The sequence below is a fragment of the Schistocerca gregaria genome, chromosome 1 (assembly GCF_023897955.1).
Source record: "Schistocerca gregaria isolate iqSchGreg1 chromosome 1, iqSchGreg1.2, whole genome shotgun sequence".
Taxonomy (NCBI): domain Eukaryota; kingdom Metazoa; phylum Arthropoda; class Insecta; order Orthoptera; family Acrididae; genus Schistocerca; species Schistocerca gregaria.
Genome location: NC_064920.1, coordinates 683,827,245 through 683,847,482, shown reverse-complemented (window position 1 = coordinate 683,847,482; position 20,238 = coordinate 683,827,245). Strand labels below are relative to the sequence as shown.

The 20,238-nt window shown below is 39.6% G+C and overlaps 1 protein-coding gene across 1 annotated transcript in view; it reads left to right on the top strand.

Annotated features, from left to right (window-relative positions):
• LOC126363841 (ubiquitin-conjugating enzyme E2 J1-like) overlaps nucleotides 1-20,238 on the top strand; it is a 49,042-nt gene that overhangs the window by 10,290 nt on the left and 18,514 nt on the right. Inside the window, exon 3 of the mRNA XM_050007996.1 lies at nucleotides 12,480-12,670. Coding sequence (XP_049863953.1) covers nucleotides 12,480-12,670 — 191 coding nt within the window. The remainder of the gene's footprint in view (nucleotides 1-12,479; nucleotides 12,671-20,238) is intronic.

Here is a 20,238-nt window from a genome sequence, read left to right as displayed (position 1 = left end):
AAAATTTCGAGAACTTTAATATGGTATGACATCAAAAGTGCACTTATGCTGCCAATTAAGATTAGAGCCCTTCTTGCGACTGAGGAAACCTGGAGCATACAAGATTCTGTGCCATTGTGGGATGGCATATGTTGGCCATATTATGTATATTATACATTATCAATGTGTAGAACATCATTGTAACACTCATTTGCTCCAGCCAGAGAAATCCGCAGTGGTAGAACACTGTTTTAATTTGTTGAAATCACTTTAGAAGAATATTTTCCACATCACGTAGATATACGAATGTTCTTCCTTTTGGAAGTCTTTACTTTTGGCATTTAAGAATGCTTTCATATTTTTGAATATATTGTACATGTAGATGGCACTATAACGTATTTCTTCGCCATGTCGGAAACTTTTGTTGGTTCATGAGGATTAGATTAGATTTACTTTCATTCTAATTGATCCATAGTGAGGTGGTCCTCCAGGATGTAGAACATGTCAGAAAACAATAATACATGACAGATATTTAAACTAAAACAAATAAGCTAATGTACCATTCCACAGATCCCAAGTGGAATGATCGTCATTTTTTAATGAACACTATACGAAAGAGTCATTTTACAAATACTAATGCACTGAATCTAAAATAAAAAAAGTTTTTTATTTATTTATAAGGTAATAAACAAGCAATACAACTACTATAATACTTATTTACAGTGAACACATTACTGCACTGAAATGGTGCAGATGTTATTATATCATACACATAAATCAGTTAGTTCATCAATGGAGTAGATGGAGTTGGCCAGCAATAAATCCTTTAGGTTTCTCTTAAACTGAATTTCATTGATTGTTAAACTTTTTATGGCTGCTGGAAAGTTATTGAAAATGTGTGTTCCTGAATAATGCACGCCTTTTTGTACAAGACTAAATAACTTTAAATCCTTGTGAAGATTATTCTTATTTCTAGTATTGATTCCATGAATTGAGCTGTTGGTTTGAAAAAGTGATATATTTTTAATGACAAATTTCATTAAGGAATAAATATATTGGGAAGTAGTAGTTAGTATCCCTAGTTCCCTAAAGAGGCTTCTGCAGGATGTTCTTGAGTTCACACAACATATAACTCTTACTGCACGTTTTTGTGCCCAGAAAACCTTTCGCTTGGCTTGATGAATTGCCCCCAAAAATAATCCCATATGACATTATGGACAAGTTTTATTGATTCATGAGGAAGTATGGGTGTCAAGGTTTGTATTGTCAACTGCTTTCTAATTATACTGTTGTTGCCCATTTCTGTCCAGTTTTGTGTCTAGAAAAATTAGAATTTGTTAAAAAAATTACTTATATTTCTGCAAACAATTGCATTTTCAAGTCACTGTTGACTGCACAGTGCTGTTACATTGGCTATCTCTATTATTCAGACACTTGTTAATTGAAAAAAAAACACTGTTCTAATCACTTTGCCTAGTTCACCCCAAACTGTGTTGCTTTACTCTTTACCTGCCATGCAGCTATGCAAATGCTGACACACTTACCATTCTTAGATTCCTCAGATTTTCGTCTCAAAAGGTTTCATGATGTCAGGGTGCACGCAAGTATTGCCAAATTGTAACACACCTGTTTTCTTCCAGATATGTAGACCATGTTCAGAGGATGTCACAGCAAGGTATTTGTAATATGGAGCAACACATCATGCAGCTCACTGTGATAAATCTGCATAATGCAGCTTTCCCAAAAATGTTTCCTATTCACAGCGCTAGGTTTGCATCTAGTGACCAAAATTGGAACAATTTTTTTTTTCCATCGTAAATCCAGTCAGCATTTATGTACTAGAATGTGTACCAAGTTTCACTGACATACAGTATTACAGCCCATGTGGACCTCTTTGATTAGCTGCACTTTATAACACCGCAATAGAAGAGAGCTGTAGCCCATGGGGAGCAGGAATTGGAATTGTAACAAAACAGTTCTATGGATGATTCAAGGAAAGACAGTAAGATGACCACAGATTCTTACCCCATTCTAAATATCACTGAAACAATTGAGTATCTTGGGCAATACTTATATTTGTCAATGAGGGATTTGAGGAGTGAGTACTATCAGTTGGAGATGATTTGAGAGGACAGACCAGAGACAGCATTTGTAGTACCTTGGGATGTTAAGACTATAGAAGGATGCCATTTGCTTTGAAAAGTGCACCAGCACCATGTCACCATTTTTTTTTTAAAAAAAGTAGAGTGTTGAAGAGATTAAAGCCCCATAAGTGTTTAGTGTATTTGGATGACATATCTTTATACAAGAACACAGGTATTGGCCAAGGGAAGTATTCAGGAGATGACAGACTGCACATTTAATACTGAGTACCAAGAAGTATCATTTTGTTTTGGAACAGGTAAATTACTTGGGACAAGTAATTAGTAAGGATTGTGTGAGGACCGATCAGAGATTGATACAGGTGGTATGAGATTTTCCAGCATCAGGGACAAGCAAAGAATTACAGCTGCCTGAGACATGGTCTGGGCAGCTGCTTCCCACACTAAGTCTACTTTGTAAGACTTTATAGCACAGCACAGCAGACCTACCATTTGCATCTACTGGTGCCAGACCCCTGGCAGGAGGCAGCTAGTCGTATTGCAAATGCATCATTCTTCCCTCATCACCTCAGAAGATACAAGCTGTGCCTGAGGCACTGGGGTGTGAGCATTCAACAGCAGATGGCAGACACAGTGAGAAGAAGAACTGTTTTGCTAATGTCAGGGTCTGGGCCTACTGACAGATGGCTGGCTTGCTGCCTGGCACGATGTCAGTATCAGAGGGTGCTGACGCATGTACCGTTCTGCTGGGCAGTGGCCAGCTATTGGTTGACAATCACCAGCCAGCCTGCTGAAGTGAGGCTTGTTTGCCTCACATTGACAACTAAGAAATGTGTGATTAAAAAGTAATAAAGTGTTTTTTGCAGCCACCAGTCTTTCACTGGGCCCCACCAGGTTGCCACACAGCCCACTCTCCCACATGATCTGCAACAGAGTTATGTCAGAGATTATACCAACCGCAACAGTGTACAACTTTCTCCAGTTCTTCTTGCTCTAATTCATTGTGAATCACATTGTTTGTTGGATACTTGTTAAATTAATAGCTATTTTCTAATATTAGTTCAGTATGATGCTGATTGATGCAAATGGGAGCTCTGTGTTTATTCATTAAGTAGCTGAGAGATGAAAAGCTGCTCGTTATGTCACTAATTGTGTCATTAATCAGTAATCCACTACCCCACAGTTCCAGTCTCATCATCCCTTTAAATTGACCCTGCTCATAGCAGTTTATGATGACCACTTTGTGTCTGAACATGTAATAGATCCCGTATGTTCAGGTTATTTGAAAGTAAGGGTACAGTGGCAGTAAATAAAGTAGGCCTCCTCTTACTTCTGCTTTCCCTAAAAACAACTGTAACTTGAAAGCCTTTTCATTTGTCTGGACAACTTGGGTCAAGCATACACAAAACCCGTTCCTTGCTACTCCCTTGTCATGATAGGCACAGCCTCACAATTACTCGCTTGAAGGCACTTATGGTCATCCATGATTGTGACATTACATCATCCTCCTCCTCCTCCTCCTCCTCCTCCTCCTCCTCCTCCTCCAGCCACCCTCTTTAAAAGGCTGAATGCTTGCAACTCTTTCCACATACGCATCATGAATGAATAAACCTTTCTGTTATGTCAATACATCCTCGTGTTTCCCAATTCCGTACACAGTAAACTCCCTACCATGCCTACAGCTACAAAAACCTCAAAACAGGTAAAGTAAATCTGCCTATATTGGCAAAAACAAGAAAATTACATGAAAAAAACATAAACTTCCACAACTTTTACAAGGACTCCGTATTTTCTACACAATTAATCACAAAGAATAAATACTGTCAAAATATACATGATAATCTACCTATTTACTTGTGTGATCTGAGTGTGTTCAGTGTACCTCACATGTGGCTTGCATGTGTGTTTCAGTCTTCTTGCTTCACTTTTTACGTGCTCCATCTTCCCAGGCATGTCACTATTACCTGTGGTAACCTGTCTGGAGCGTCATTAAAAGGACAAGTGCACCCTTCATGGACAATGGCTGTCCATGTTGCCAGTTGCAGCTTAACTTTTACCAGTGACATCATTTTCACATCTTGGTACAGTACCTGATATTGCATAATAAATTTCTTCGTCTTACCCTTCAGTATACACCAGCCAGTTAATACCACTCGTGGGCCAACCATATACTCTGGGGATTCCTATGCTGTCCCATTTTCTCGTGATGCTTGGAGTGTCTTCATGTTCACCTACTGCACTCACTTCCACACATCCTGTAATGTTTTAGCAAAGTTGCATACAGGTTCCGGTTTCATAACCTCAAATGGTGATGGCATCTTCCTTCCACACACTATCTCGTTTGGCAGGAGACTGATACTGTCATGCACCTTTGAATTATACACAGCCATAACATATGGTAGATAAACATCCTTGTCTTTATGGTGACTATTGACATAATAGCTCAGCATCTTCCTGGTTGTTTGGTGAATTTGTTCAGTTCTCCCATTAACTTACGGGTGCAACAGTGTAGTTCTTAGTTTCCAGATACATACCAGGTGACACAATTATTTCATTAGCTCTGACATAAGTTGTTGCCCTGATGTGTGATTATAGTCTCAGGGATGCAAGGCTTCAACAAACAGTCATTTAATTTCTTGCTCAGAATATGAAGCCTGTAGGTGCAGGTTACACCTCACATGTATCTAGGTAATGGCCTTGGAGGCCAAAACCAGTCATGGGTTCTAAAATAAAAAGAAAAGTGCAGTTGGTGGTGTCACATTATTCTAAACTAGTTGTCTACTATCTACTGTGCTATGTATTTGCTTTCTGATTTTGAGTGACAGTCACTGTGACATATCACAAAAAATGATTTACAATTATCAAAACATAGCAGTTATTCACTGACATCTGTCTAAACAGATATAAGCTGTCTGTCTCAATCATATTGAGTGGTTGGTTGCCTCTGTTAACCCCTGGAGCAGTTCAGGCTGTGGTTGCTTACATTGTTTCTAAATGTGACCTTTGCCCACACTTGTAGCACCTCACACCTGCAAAGAAGATGCTCCTTTGGTCTTGCATTCCTGTCGGCACATCCAACTCTTCTAACTCTGTGATTCTTCTGATGCAATTGGCCAGACCTCTGGGGTTTCCTGTATAGACCCTCCTCTACAATACCACATGGAAGCCCCTTTAGAAAAGCATCCAGTATTCTATGCTCTACTTCCTGAAGAATAACACTGTTTGCCTCACTGTTCTCTGTCAACTGATAGGTCTGAGCATTTATTTCTCTTATATAAACTATCCACCAACTGATTTCACCTCTGACACACTCCACTCATTTGCACATGAAAGAACCTGTTTTGTTTCCTATAGAACCGCAAAATCTCTTCCTTAAGCTACCTGACTGAATATGATTTGTCAAGTCCTCATGATATTTAACATACGACTTAGCTTCACCTGTTAAGTTCAGTTTGCCATCTGCAATAGTTGTTCAACTGTCCGGCCGCAGTCTTTTGGCTGATTCTAGGCCACCTATTAATGCCAACACGTCCTCCACTGTCTGGCCTGAAAAGGGGATAGTGCATCTGAATGTTGTCTGCCTTAAGAACCTCTATTGCATCTAATAGAGCTTGAAATGCCTCCTGCGGGGAAACAACCTGCTTATTTGCCTGTGACATAGCGGAACCTTTATCCACCAAAATTAAATATAACACAATAACAGAGAAAAAACAAAGATGGCAGAAATACAGACTCTTTCAATAACAACACACTGCTTTTAATCATTTTATGCAATCGTCATTGACTCTGTGCGCAGCTTGGCAAAATGACCATAGCACTGGGACACGTGACACATAAGACACTGCCTGTGCAATGGCCCAACAGAATGCACAGCTTGCATCTCATTGGCTGCATGATTGTCCCCAGTATTTTCTGATATGTTCTCCCAACCCTCCCCTTGCACACAAACAACAAAAGGAGGGAGAGGAGGGGGGAGGGGGAGGAATAAGTCCACTCATCATGCTGCATCATCAAAGCTGCAAGATGAACCTGGCATAAATGTCCACAATCCAATCATTTGTAGCAGCTGAGAACTTTGACACTACTTGTTGAAGTAATGATATATGACCTCTGTGGTGGCAGGTGAAGCTGGCTGTGATAGGTCTGGCTGTGTGGCAGTCCACCTCTAACAGCGTGGTTGCAGTGGAGTGGTGGCAGCTGTCAGGCAATGGGGCAATGGACTCTCGTGAAAACAATACTGGTTGTATTAGTCCTTCATTCCATTTGAATTACAGCAGTGGCTACAGAGTTGGATTGCTGTCAGTGGCCCCCATGACATAGGTGGCCATGGCTGGTGAAATGTGTCGAAGTCATCAGTGGCCTGCCAAAAGGATGCTGAACTGCATGTTCCCTCAGGTGATGCTGGCAGCCAGTAGTGAGCTGCTATCAGCTCACTGGCAGTGGTGCAAATTATGGAGTGTCACCAGTTGGCATGCAGTGAATGGACAGTACATGACCAGATGCAGCTCACCTAGTCCCATTGCTCAGCATGGCGTGTATCGGGCTGGACTATATCAAATCATGACATAACAGGATGGATGATGGTGGTAAGTGCCAGCAAGTATGATAAACAGCAACAGTGTGTGCCCACACTGGACAAAGATCAGTAGCAATGTGCACCCTACTCTTGCTCGGGAGCTAGGTGGCCCAGACTTGTACTCACAGCCTGCCATGAAGGTTGCCATCAGGAGATTGTAGTCACCCATTGATGGCCTGACAGTATGAAGGCATGAAGTTAGCAGCATTCAGACTCAGCACTGACATTGGCATGCAACTATTGAGTGCGAAGTCCTATGGTGATGGCTTGTTTATTCATCTCAGTCAGCAGATGGGCTTAGACCTCTCCTTGTGACTAGTGGTTTGTGATGATGACTGTGTAACTGAATTTGGCAGTGTGTATGCAAGACTGGTCAGCCAGTGTTCCTGAAAAGGCTGTGGTCGTGGGCACTGAGTCATAACAAGCCACGTACGTTGGGCGTAATCATTGGGCAACCATGACAACATTTCCCTTTTCTTTCCTGTTATGTCAGTGCCTCCACAATACATATCAGTGCTGCATTGTGTAAAGCACCTACTTTCAGAGGTGCTGGCAAACTTCTTTTGCAGTATCAGCTCACTGACTAATTGCTCTTGTGCCAGGATTCTTAGTTACTGGGACATCTGTGATGCTTTCCTTATGTTTTGTTTTACTGAATCTGTCACAACAGCCATTTGTTATGCCAGGCTGAACTGAGGTGCAACAAAATATTAAACCAAATGTGTGCCAGACAAGACAACAGAGCTGAAATAGAAGTGCCATTGGCACACAGACTAGCTGCCTCACAGTATTCCTGCATTGTTGACACAGAGTTATTTCCTAGTTGTTGATACAAATGAATATGCTTTCCTGTGCTTCATTAAGTTTATGGAGATTAAGCTACGTCTTATACCCTGTAAGCTAATAATTGGTTAACGAAACAAATTGACTCTGTACAACATCCACAATTTCATGATTTTCATTTACAATCAATAACATAGTAACCATGGGCTAAAATAATAAATTGGGAAAGTGTGGTTTTTGGACCACTTACCGAAAAATTGGATGGGTCAGCCACCCGATAACAGATTAAAAACTATTCCTAGGAAGCATGACAGACATTTCAGTGAGTTTTGAAATTTATATCACATCAGATCAACTTACTATACCTTCTTCTTAGTTTGATATAGTTTGCTAAAGTGTAGAATACAGAATTCTCTCTAACACAAACACAGCGAACTGGAGGTACTGCTCTTTGGCAGAATAAGCAATTAGCTCTAGAGTATCTGGTGGCCATCCCTCTTGCAGTAGTGCTGTTCCTCGAAATTTAAATCTCTCTCTCTTGGGGAGGTCCCCAAGTCAACCACTGGGAATCTGCACTGATTACCTCCATTGCTATGCTGTGAATAAAGCTGTGGTGTCTGCTGAAGCTCCAGAAATGCAAAGTGCCTTGCAGAAGACATCATTTTTATGCGAGATGATTTCTGGTAGTAAAAAAGTTTTCCATTCAAGACTAGTATCAGAGGTAATTTCACATTACGCTGTCACCCACAGTATGGCAGTGGCTTACGATCCACAGATTAAAGTCACCACAGAATCCTATAATGATACATTGACAGATATACTCTTGGTGTATGTTGATGGCAAGCACAGAGACTGGGAGACAATAATGCCCATTGTTACATTCACATGCAACACGCTGAAGCAAGAGACTACAGGCTTCACATTGTTCTTTCTACTCCATGGTCGTGTCAGTGGATACATTCTTCCCATTTCAGCTGTGTGATATGGAGGATACCTGCATGAAATACGTGATCACCAGGTCTGAAGAAGCAAGGCAGCTGGCTCATGTATGGACTTTGGACACAAAGGAGAAAGATTGAGAGTGCTGTTAGGCCAAACAGTGGCCAGTGAGATATAGTCTGGGAGACTTGGTATGAATGTTCACACTGTATTGAAAAGAGGGGAAAGGAGGACTATTGGAAAAGTTGCTAAAACCTTTTGTGGGCCACATTATATCATTTGTCACTTGTTGGACGTCACATATGAAGTCAAGATTATGATCTTTCACGAAGACAAAAGCACATAGATGTTGTCCATGTCCTCTGTATGACTCAGTACTAAAGTCCAGATTGGCGATGGGAGGATCGAGGAAGCTGAAGACATATTTGTCAATCACGATTCTTCGACAAAAGGGACTGCCTTCAATGCTCAGTGTGGTTGAAGAGGATGTAACAACATGACTATGATGTGAGGATGTGCCAGAGGAACATGGACAAGATCTAGATCCAGGGTACCATAGTTGGCTGCAATGACAGCTTCTGAAACAGTGGGTTACTGTTACTCCAGGAGAGGGAGCAGTGCCGCAAGTTGTGGTGCATACAGTGCGAGACAGTTGTTAGGAATGATGTCTGGCATGTGTGTGTCGCCATTCAAACACAACCACCAGAAGTTATTTCTTGTTTAATTATCATTTCTGGAAGGCTCTTAGAATATCTTATGTTTGTAAGTTTGCATGATCTGGAATATTCACTGTTTGTATAAATAACTGCACTATATGTCCAGGAGCTGCTAACATGAATAATGTAGAGGTAGATATCCTCAGAGTAGTGAAGCAACTTAAATCTCTTAACAAAAACACGACTTCTGGTCCAGATTGTATACCAGTTAGATTACTTTCAGAGTATGCTGATACAATAGCTCCATACTTAAGAATCATATACAACCGTCCGATTGACAAAAGGTCCATACCCAAAGACAGGAAAGTCACACAGTTTACACCAATATTCGAGAAAGGTAATAGGAGTAACCCACTAAATTACAGGCCCATATCAGTAACGTTGATATGCAGCAGGATTTTGGAACATATATTGTGTTCAAACATTTTGAATTACCTCGAAGAAAACAATCTATTGACACACAGAGAACACGGATTTAGAAAGCATAGTTCTTGTGAAACACAATTAGTTCTTTGCTTGCACGAAGTGGTGATTTGCAATTGACAAGGGATTTCAGATTGACTTCGTATTTCTGGGAAAGGCTTTTGACTCTGTACCACACAAGCAGTTTGTAGTGAAATTGCATGCTTATGGAATATCGTCTCAGTTATGTGACTGGATTTGTGGTTTCTGTCAGTCCCCAATGTAATGTTATAAGCCCTTTGCTGTTCCCGGTCTATATAAACAATTTGGGAGACAATCTGAGTAGATGTCTTAGGTTGTTTGCAGATGATGCTGTTATTTATTGACTAGTAAAGTCATCAGAAGATCAAAATAAATTGCAAAACAATTTAGAAAAGATATCTGTATGGTGTGAAAATTGGAAATTGACCCTAAATAATGAAAAATGTGAGGTCATCCACATAATGCTACAAGAAATCCATTAAACTTCAGTTACACAATAAATCAGTCAAATCTAAAGGCTGTAAATTCCACTAAATACCTAGGTATTACAATTATGAACAACTTAAATTGGAAAGAACATTCCGAAAATGCTGTGGGGAAGGCTGACCAAAGACTACATTTTATTTGCAGGACACTTAGAAAATGTAACAGATCTACTAAAGAGACTGCCTACACTATGATTGGCCATCATCTTTTAGAATACTGCTGTGCGGTGTGGGATTCTTAAGAGATAGGATTGGCAGAGTACATTAAAAAAGTTCAAAGAAGAGCAGCATGTTTTATATTATTGCAATATAGGGGACAGAGTGTCACTGAAATGATACAGGATTTGGGGTGGACATAATTAAAACAAAGGCGTTTTTCATTGCAGTAGAATTTTCTCTCAAAATTTCAGTCACCAACTGTCTTCTGCGAATGTGAAAATATTTTACTGTTGCTGACCTGCTTAGGAAAAAATGATCACCATAGTAAAGTAAGGGAAATCGGAGCTTGCACGGAAAGATATTGGTGTTCGTTTTTTCCGCACACTATATGTGATTGGAATAAGAGAGATTTGTGAAGGTGTTTTGGTGAACCTTCCGCCAGGCACTTCTATGTAATTTGCAGAGTATTCATGTAGACGTAGATTTAGATCCATTCTGTGCTGTCTATTGGTGTTCGTAATAAATGTGCTTACACTGCTAAGTGTTGTATTTAATTGAATACCCTGTTTTTGGATTTGACTTGTGTGGTGACAGTAAGCATATCAGTTTACATTTAGAACTCTGTTAATTTCATTATTCTGTTTTGTTTGTTATTTTTTGTAGTTCTATGACTAAATTCTTCTGAAGCATAATAAAAAGAACTAATCTACTGCTGACACTTCCTCACTCCGTGCAGCAACGCTTACTTAATATGGCTTGTTTAATGTTCAGTTTTTATTGGTGTAAGTATCATTCTTTCCAATTAAATGATTTTCTAAGGTGCTCATTTTCATGTAATGCAAAAGAATCGATGTAATTATTACTGTTTTTTTCCCAAAAAGAGTGTAGGAACACCTTGTAAGAAATTATAATGCATGCTGCCACTAATGTTTCCTTCTTATTGGTCATTATTTTCATTTATTTATTTTTGTAGCATCAGTCATTTGCACCAGGCATGTTTCAGAAATCACATTATTTTTGGTAATTAATTGATTTGTCCCATCCTTAGTTGAATGATAAGAAAGGTTATCAGTCTTTGTCGTAATTGCAATTGCGTTTGTCTTTTTGCCAGATGTGTCAGAAGGAGCAAAATGTCAACCTTAAGATAAATGCAGGACTTTCTCGAAACCTGTCAAAACTTTGTGTGGGAGCTCTCAAAATGTTACTGCAAAGCTGATGTTCTGCAAACATTTTGCTTGTGTGAACTAGCCTGAAGGTGTTGAAAGAGTTGAATGTGTTTCCCACTTCTGCTTTTCCTGGGTGCATTTGAATAATTATGGCTGAAATGTCAGAGGCTGCAGATGAACATCATCAGCCTGGATATTTACCAAAAGAAATTCAATAATTGTGGAAGAAGACATTTGATAATTACTGGGGATTATGAAAACTACCGAACTGTATTTGTAGTGTTGACAGAAAGTGCAGCAGGATTACAGCTCCTGCTAAATCTGGATCAACTTTTTATAATTCCAGTCTGTAGTCTTGTGAGTTTTTTTTTATAGACGAAGATTATTTTTACCTGTTGATGTTGAGGTGTATGACCACATCAGTGTGTTTCCATAAAACATTATTTGGAGATACACTCCCACTTCTGGAACCTAAACTTTTGCTGGAAGAAGACTGCAAATTTGATTACTGTTTTGCTCAGTTGAAGCTTTTCTTCTCACTAGATACGTAATGAGACTCTATCTTCGTAGACAGTTAAACAACAAAAGCCATGTTTAATTATGAATTATCTGGGAAAGAAGGGCTGTAGAATGTACTTTTGGTGTGTTATATTAGTGTCAAAGATGTTGGTATTGGATACTATAAACTGGGTATACTTTGACCACTGTGGTTACTTTGACCATTCATACGCCAAAAATTTTACAGCTCTCTGCTGGCTCTCAGTTGGGTGTGTAGTATATACTGTTTGATGGTAAAGTTCCATCAATATACGCTAAATTGACCTGAAAATCTGTAGCATAATGGGAGTTCTAAGCTAAGTTGGAAAATGACAATTTGGTTGTGAGTTGATGAAGCTGACACATTTGATATCTTGGTAATAACTTTATTGTTATGGTACATATTTTATCCATTAAAAATTTGATTAGCTAATTGTTTGTGTGTGCCATTGTAATGATTTTGTAGTGCACTGCAGTCTGATGGTATTCGTAGGTTCAGTATTTTCTACTACAATTGTTAAGAACATGATTTAGTTAACATTGGTATAATTTATGTAAAGCTGCCTTCTTATCACATCAAATACTACTTACAGCCAAATGGAAGATTTGAAGTAAACAAAAAGATTTGTTTGAGCATATCTGGCCATCACCCAGAAACATGGCAACCCTCGTGGTCCATACGTACTGCTCTTCTCGCACTGATAGCATTTATGCCAACTCCTGGAAGTGGTACAATTGGATCTTTAGACTACACACCAGAAGAAAGGAGAAAACTAGCTCGTAGGTGAGTTTTGATTGTTTGTGACCTAGGTATTGCAGTTTGTCATCTTGGTTACAGACATGTTTATAATATATTGCAATATAATATAATAATCATCTACTCCTTACTTTATTCTTAAACCCTACATTTGTAATAAGTAATTGGGACTACCTGTATTCTGAAAAGTGTATGTTATCAGTCGGAGAGTTTTTGTCGTCTTATAAAAAGTTATAGACAATATTTTTAGCTATATTCAATCAGTGGCTTTTTCTGGATGTAACTTTTACTTACTTACAATTCATTGAATAGGTTAGTCTCATTCACATCTAGTTTGATTTACTTTACTCCAAAGAGGGCTGTGTTTGTGAGGAGGGCACTGTTATTGAATTTATGCATGTATTTTATTGCACCTTTTATACTTATGAAAATGGTATTAGAAAGTCATAGGTGGAGCACAGATGAAACAAGAGTGAAGGTAAATAGTCATTGTCTAGTTAAAAGTGCTGAGCAGATGAGACAGACAGACAGGATTGAGAAGGTTCCTGAACTTTTGGACTGTTAGCTAACCGACACAAGCATGACTTAATGTTGCTACATTCTTATTCTGTTTACTTGCTGCTTCTCCCTCCCAAACATCAGTCTCCCCATTTCTGATCCCATGCTACTCTTACCAACCCTACATGACAGTTCATCTCAATCTGGCTGCAAAGCTGGAGCAGTGAATTCAGTGTAGTTAGCTGTAGCAATTTAGTCAAGTGGAGTAATGTAACCAGACATACGTGTGTGTGTGTGTGTGTGTGTGTGTGTGTGTGTGTGTGTGTGTGTGTGTGTGTGCGCGTATTTTCTTTAAAAAAGAAATCTCTAAAGGAGAACAGGAGAACATCATCTGAAAAACTGACCTAATTTCAGTTTATGCCTCAACTGTACATTGAGTGGTTACCTTTTCTCCTTCTGTTATTTTTACACATGTTGTTCAATTCAGTCATGACTTGGAAAAAATGGTTTCTTTACACTGATTGCAAAAGTGACAAGTCATAAGATACATAACAATGTTAGAAGCATGGTCTTTCCTTGATATTTAGTTGTGGAAACTTCATCTAAGCATATCATTTACTTGTGAAAAATAAATCCTATATATTTCTAACATTTGTGATGGATTCATCTGGATGCTGTTGCATAGTAAGCAGTATAAATTTACTTATTTTAATTATTTTCCTCAGACTTTTTAATTTTTTGAAAAATCATGGTTGCACATGGGGGGGATTACTCAATTTATTTCACAGCCAGTTTGTCATTAGCAGACCATCATCAGGTCTACATCCAACAAGAAACCAAAATAAGACAGAAGAAAGGACAGCCATACACAACCTCAAAATAAATCCTGCCCTAATGATCCTAGCCCGCATCTCGTGGTCGTGCGGTAGCGTTCTCGCTTCCCACACCCGGGTTCGATTCCCGGCGGGGTCAGGGATTTTATCTGCCTCGTGATGGCTGGGTGTTGTGTGATGTCCTTAGGTTAGTTAGGTTTAAGTAGTTCTAAGTTCTAGGGGACTGATGACCATAGATGTTAAGTCCCATAGTGCTCAGAGCCTAATGATCCTACCCGCAGACAAAGGTTTTTGCCATTGTTGTTAGGAATGACAATGACTACCTGCCAGAATGCCTCTATTAGTTATTTAACTACTCTGCCAAAGTGATCTCATCCTAGAAGTCCAGCGTAACTTCCAGTCCCTGCTTAAAGCCTTATTCCCTTCCTAGGACCTCTCCCCTGAATCCATTTCCTTCCTCAACCTTATGGCATGCTGCACACCCACCTTCTACGTGCTCCCCAAAATCCACAGTCTTGGATGCCCCATTGTAACTGGTTATTGTGGCTCCACAGAAAGAATTTTAACCCTCATTGACCAACACCTCCAACTGTCTGCCCGTAATCTAGACTGCCACCTCAAAGATACCAACCACTTCTTTTACTGACTCTCCACCATCCCTTTACTTTCTGGATCTCTACTCATGACTGTTGACACCATTTCCTTATACACCAACATCCCTCATGCCCATGGTCTTACTGCTATTGAACGCTACCTTTCGTAATGTCCTTCAGACTCCAAATCTACTATCTCTTTCATCATACACCTTTGTAACTTTATCCTAAATCACAACTACTTCTCCTTTGAAGGGAAGGTATACAAACAAATCCTTGGCACAGCTGTAGGCATTGGCATGGCACCCTCCTATGTCAACCTATTCATCGGCGTATGCCAATCTATTCATCGGCGATCTACAGTAGACCTTCCTAGGCTCCCAAAACACCAAACTCCTAGTCTATTTCAGGTTCATTGATATCTTCATGATCTGGACTCATGACCAAGACCCTGCATCCTCATTCCTTCAGAGCCTTAACACCTTCTCTCCTATCCGCTTCACCTAGTCCTCCTCAAACCAGCATACCACCTTCCTGGATGTTGACCTCCTTCTCTTTGATGGCTTCAGCCACACCTCTGTCCACATTAAATGCACCAATGACCGTGCTACCTGCATTTTGATAGCTGTCATCCCTTCCATACCAAATATCCCTCCCATACAGCCTGGCCACCCAGAGATAGCGTATCTGCAGTGACAAGAACTCATTTGCCCAGTCTGTGGAGTGTCTCACCAAGGCCTTCACAGACAGGCACCATCCCCCAGACCTGATCTGCGAACAGATCTCCAGTGCCATTTCACCACAAACCACCAATCCTCCCACCAACCAGAAGAACGAGCTACAAAGGAGTGCCCCCTTTGCAACACAGAAAATATATATATAGAAACTTCCACATGGGAAAAATATATTAAAAACAAAGATTCCAAGACTTACCAAGCGGGAAAGCTCCGGCAGACAGGCACATGAACAAAACACACAAACACACACACAGAATTACTAGCTTTCGCAACCGATGGTTGCTTCTTCAGGAAGGAGAGGGAAAGACGAAAGGATGTGGGTTTTAAGGGAGAGGGTAAGGAGTCATTCCAATCCCGGGAGCGGAAAGACTTCCCTTAGGGGAAAAAAAGGACAGGTGTACACTCGCACACATACACACACACATATCCATCCGCACATACACAGACACAAGCAGACATATTTAAAGGCAAAGAGTTTTTTCGCCTTTTGCCTTTGCCTTTAAATATGTCTGCTTGTGTCTGTGTATGTGCGGATGGATATGTGTGTGTGTGTGTGTGTGTGTGTGTGTGTGTGTGTGTGTGTGTGTGTACACCTGTCCTTTTTTTTCCCCTAAGGGAAGTCTTTCCGCTCCCGGGATTGGAATGACTCCTTACCCTCTCCCTTAAAACCCACATCCTTTCGTCTTTCCCTCTCCTTCCTGAAGAAGCAACCATCGGTTGCGAAAGCTAGTAATTCTGTGTGTGTGTTTGTGTGTTTTGTTCATGTGCCTGTCTGCCGGCGCTTTCCCGCTTGGTATATATATATATATATATATATATATATATATATATATAACCCAGTATAGATTTAAGTGTCAGGAAGTCATTTCTGAAAGTATTTGTATGGAGTGCAGCCATGCATGGAAGTGAAACATGGACGATAAATAGTTTGGACAAGAAGAGAATAGAAGCTTTCGAAATGTGGTGCTACAGAAGAATGTTGAAGATTAGATGGGTAGATCACATAACTAATGAGGAAGTATTGAATAGGATTGGGGAGAAGAGAAGTTTGTGGCACAACTTGACCAAAAGAAGGGATCCTACCCCATCAGAAGACCACCCACCTGTGGAACCAGCCATGTCATATACCACGTCTGCTGCAATCATGGCATAGCTTGTTATATTGGTATGACTGCTGACCAGCTGTCCACTGGGATGAACAGCCGCTGCCAAACTGTGGCCAAGAGCAAAGTAGACCACCCTATGGCAGAACACACAACTGAACATAAAATAATTGATTTCAATGTCTGCTTCACTACCCGAGCCATCTAGATCTTCTCCTTCGCCACCAGATTTTCTGAACTGCACAGATGGCAGTTATCCTTACAACACATTTTCCACTCCTGAAATTATTCTGGTCTCAACTTATGGTAATCTATTTTCCCCACAGCCTCTGCCATACCGTTTACACCTCCTCTGTTTTATAACCTCCTCCCTATTATCATCCCCTCACCCTCTCTGTGTGCTGTCTTCTGTCTTCTGCCAAGGCACCTGCTCATCTTTCCCTTTTCCTGCTCATCTCCTTTTTAACTCTCCACCCCACCCCACCCCACCCCACCCCACCCCACCCCACCCCACCCCACCTCCTTGCCCCACAGCCTCTCGAAGCTGCACCCGTTGGCAGCCTAGTTCCAGCACACTCAGCCAGGCAGTGCTCTTCTCTTCCTCCACCTGTACCCTGCTACTCCCCCCCCCCTCCCCCCCTCTTTCAGATTCCTGCTTCCTATCTACATGACAGTTGCATTCTGGTCTGAGCTTCTGGAGATGGGGATCATGTGTGCGTGAGGTGTGCTTGCTTGCGTGAATGAATATGTGTGAATTTCCTTTCCTAAAGAAGGCTTTGGCTGAAAGCTAATGTGTAAGTGTTTTTCATTGTGTTTGTCTGCAACCAAGTGAGTCATCTTTATGGTAAGTAGCACTCTGTCTTTGCCTTATATTGTAAAGATAAGGCACAGTTAGTCATTACAAAATCAATCATAAGTATACTATTCAACTTTATAACCTATTGAGAACTTATATTGTGAAATTGGAATCAGATGTGTAACTACTCAGAACAACTATCAACCATCATGGCACAAGCCAACTACATAATCAGGAGCATAAATAACATCCAGTAATTATGTGACGAAGCACTTGCAACATTCGATCTTCAGTAATGAATACATTATAAAAAATTTTTGGCTTCTAGGAAGACATACCACGCTTAACCAAAGAGCACTATAATTTTAAATCACAGGTATCACTTTACCTAAGGTCCTTAATAGCACTGACGCCAAGAAGAGTAAGTGGAAACATGAAGCCATCATAATATCAGTGTAATGATTGAACATGTCATGTTGTGAAAATATTAAAAGTACTCTACCTCTCTTATGTGCTTATAAACCTTCATTCCTTTATACCCTTTTTTGTGCTTGTATCATATATGACTTTGTACTGTAATAATCTTAAAATATAGTCCAAGTCATTGCCTACTTGAATAATATATCATAGGTCATTGATGTCAAAACAGATCTGTTCGACTCTAATGAATGTAACCTCACTTTGTGGATTGTACTTTATCGTATTGCCAGCTTGGATTAAGAATCTCTTATATCCTTCTGATACCATACAAAATTTCTTTTCAGCTAAGCTACCAGTGTGCCCTCCAATATAGCTGTGGTGGTTGTAGTATTGCGTTAGAATCTTACTATATTTTTGAACTTTGTCACCTTGATTCAGATAAACTGTTTCGTTCATTTGCATCTTAGCAATGTTTGAGTAATGCTTAACGGTAGGTAGTTTAACCGAATAAGTTTTATGGGGAATATGCTTCGTATTATACAGGCGGCTACAATAGTGTAATATACTCATAATGTGCTTGATAGTGTTAGATTGTCCAATGAGAAAGCTGACTGTACAGTGTCATTCAAATGATGCAAGATATACATAATTATAGAAAACTGATACAGTATAAAATTTCTAATAGAATAATAGACTAGGTCCATTGGTTGTACATTCACTTCCAGTACATGATTAATCAATTTTATACTTCTCATATTGTTAATTGTAAGTTACTTAAAGTCAGCATTGAGTTATGATTGATTGAAAACTTGTATATTTTTACAAATTTATCCCTTTATACCCCTCTTATTGGTATTTGTCACATGCTTAACTCCAAACTGTGATAATCTTAAAAAAGGATCGAAGCCACTGCTTACACGATTATTTATTATTAGTTTTTATTGTCATAATGCAGTTTATGTTTGGTTTTTATCCTGCTACCTATTTGGAATAAGAATCTATACATACCCTTCTGATGCCACAAAGTATTCTTTTTAGATAAGCCATTTAACAGGCAAACAATACAGTATGAGTTAAAAAGAACTTTAGAATTATATGGAAATTTATGAAATAACTTACAGAATCACTAGATGTGTCATTTCGTAGCAAAATACCTCAAGTTTCACATAAAAGAGGTAAGTGTCATTTTGGTTCGATATGACTACCATTTGTGATGTAAAGATCCCGTAAAAATCAATTTTTTCCCAGAGTCATTGAGCAATTTTGGTGTAACTTGCACAACAGCCATGTAGATTCAATTTTTCTGGCCGGCTAAAACTGTTTGCTACGTGAGGAACATATACACGGTCTTTAATGAAACCTCAAAGAAAGAAATCCAGTAGTGTTAACTCTGGGGAATGAAGTGGCCATGCAGTAGGTCTTTCATGGCCAGTCCACTGACCTGGAAAGAGAGATCAAGGAAATTTGAAACTCCATGAGTCAGTGAGGTGGTGCACAGTCTCGCTGGTAGTAAACTATCCCATTTCAGTCAGCTTCATTGATCTCCGGAATAAGAAGTTTTCAAGCGTATCCAGAAACCAAAAACACACAGCAAGCATGCTCTGCACCAGTGAAAGTATCAATTTTAACATGCACTGTGCTTGTGCTCCTTTTGGTGGAATGCTTTACTAATGCACTATGTGAATCAAACTTGAGTTTGTTTGCCACAAAGTGACATTTCTACCGATTCTGTAAGTTACCTACATGCGCTTTTATATCATTCCAAAGTTGTAAAGCCCTTTTTGACTCACCCGTATAGCATCTGTAGCGATAGTATTGCAAGAATATGTTGGTATAATTTTTCATCTTATTGTCCCCTCTCAGAGGAACTTATTGAATCAAGCATGTCTTAGCAGTATTTGAATGATGCACAACAATAGGTGCTTGATCCTGAATTATCCACACATCTGATAGTGATTTCACAACTTAAGTTCTCAACAGGCTATAAATGTTGAGTACAATATTTATGATTGTTTTTTAATTACTCATTGTGCATTATTGTAGTTTTTCTGCATGTAGACACCTGAAGATTGCTGATAATGACTGAAACTGGTTGTGTAATAAATTGGGTAATGCAGCTGTAAGCAGCCACGATTTTTCAGCAGTTTTTACAAGCTGTATATTATTGCTGCCACAAAACTTCCTTGCAAAATAAAAATGTGTGCCATACTGGGACTTGAGCCTGGAACCTTTGCCTGTTGCATGAAAATACTCTACCAACCATCACTCACCCTTTACATCCACCAGCACTCCTTCTTTTATTTCAAAGTCCAGCAGCACTCAAAATATTCTAAATACAGTTGGAATATTTCTATGTCCTGTTATGTAATAACTTCCAGAATTTCTCCAACTCCAAAATATTTGTAAGTCCATCAACTCAGCAAACTAACAGAAATTTTCTGTGTCCACCTGCAACCATTTCACTCCTCATACCAAAATGCTCTGTTTTTACCATTGACAACATGACTGCCCTTTTACATTTTTTTAGCCTTTTCCCTTTTATTGTTCTGATATTTCTGAGATGTCACACTATCGGAATGGACCACATTTGAAACAAGGGACTGATGACCTTGCTG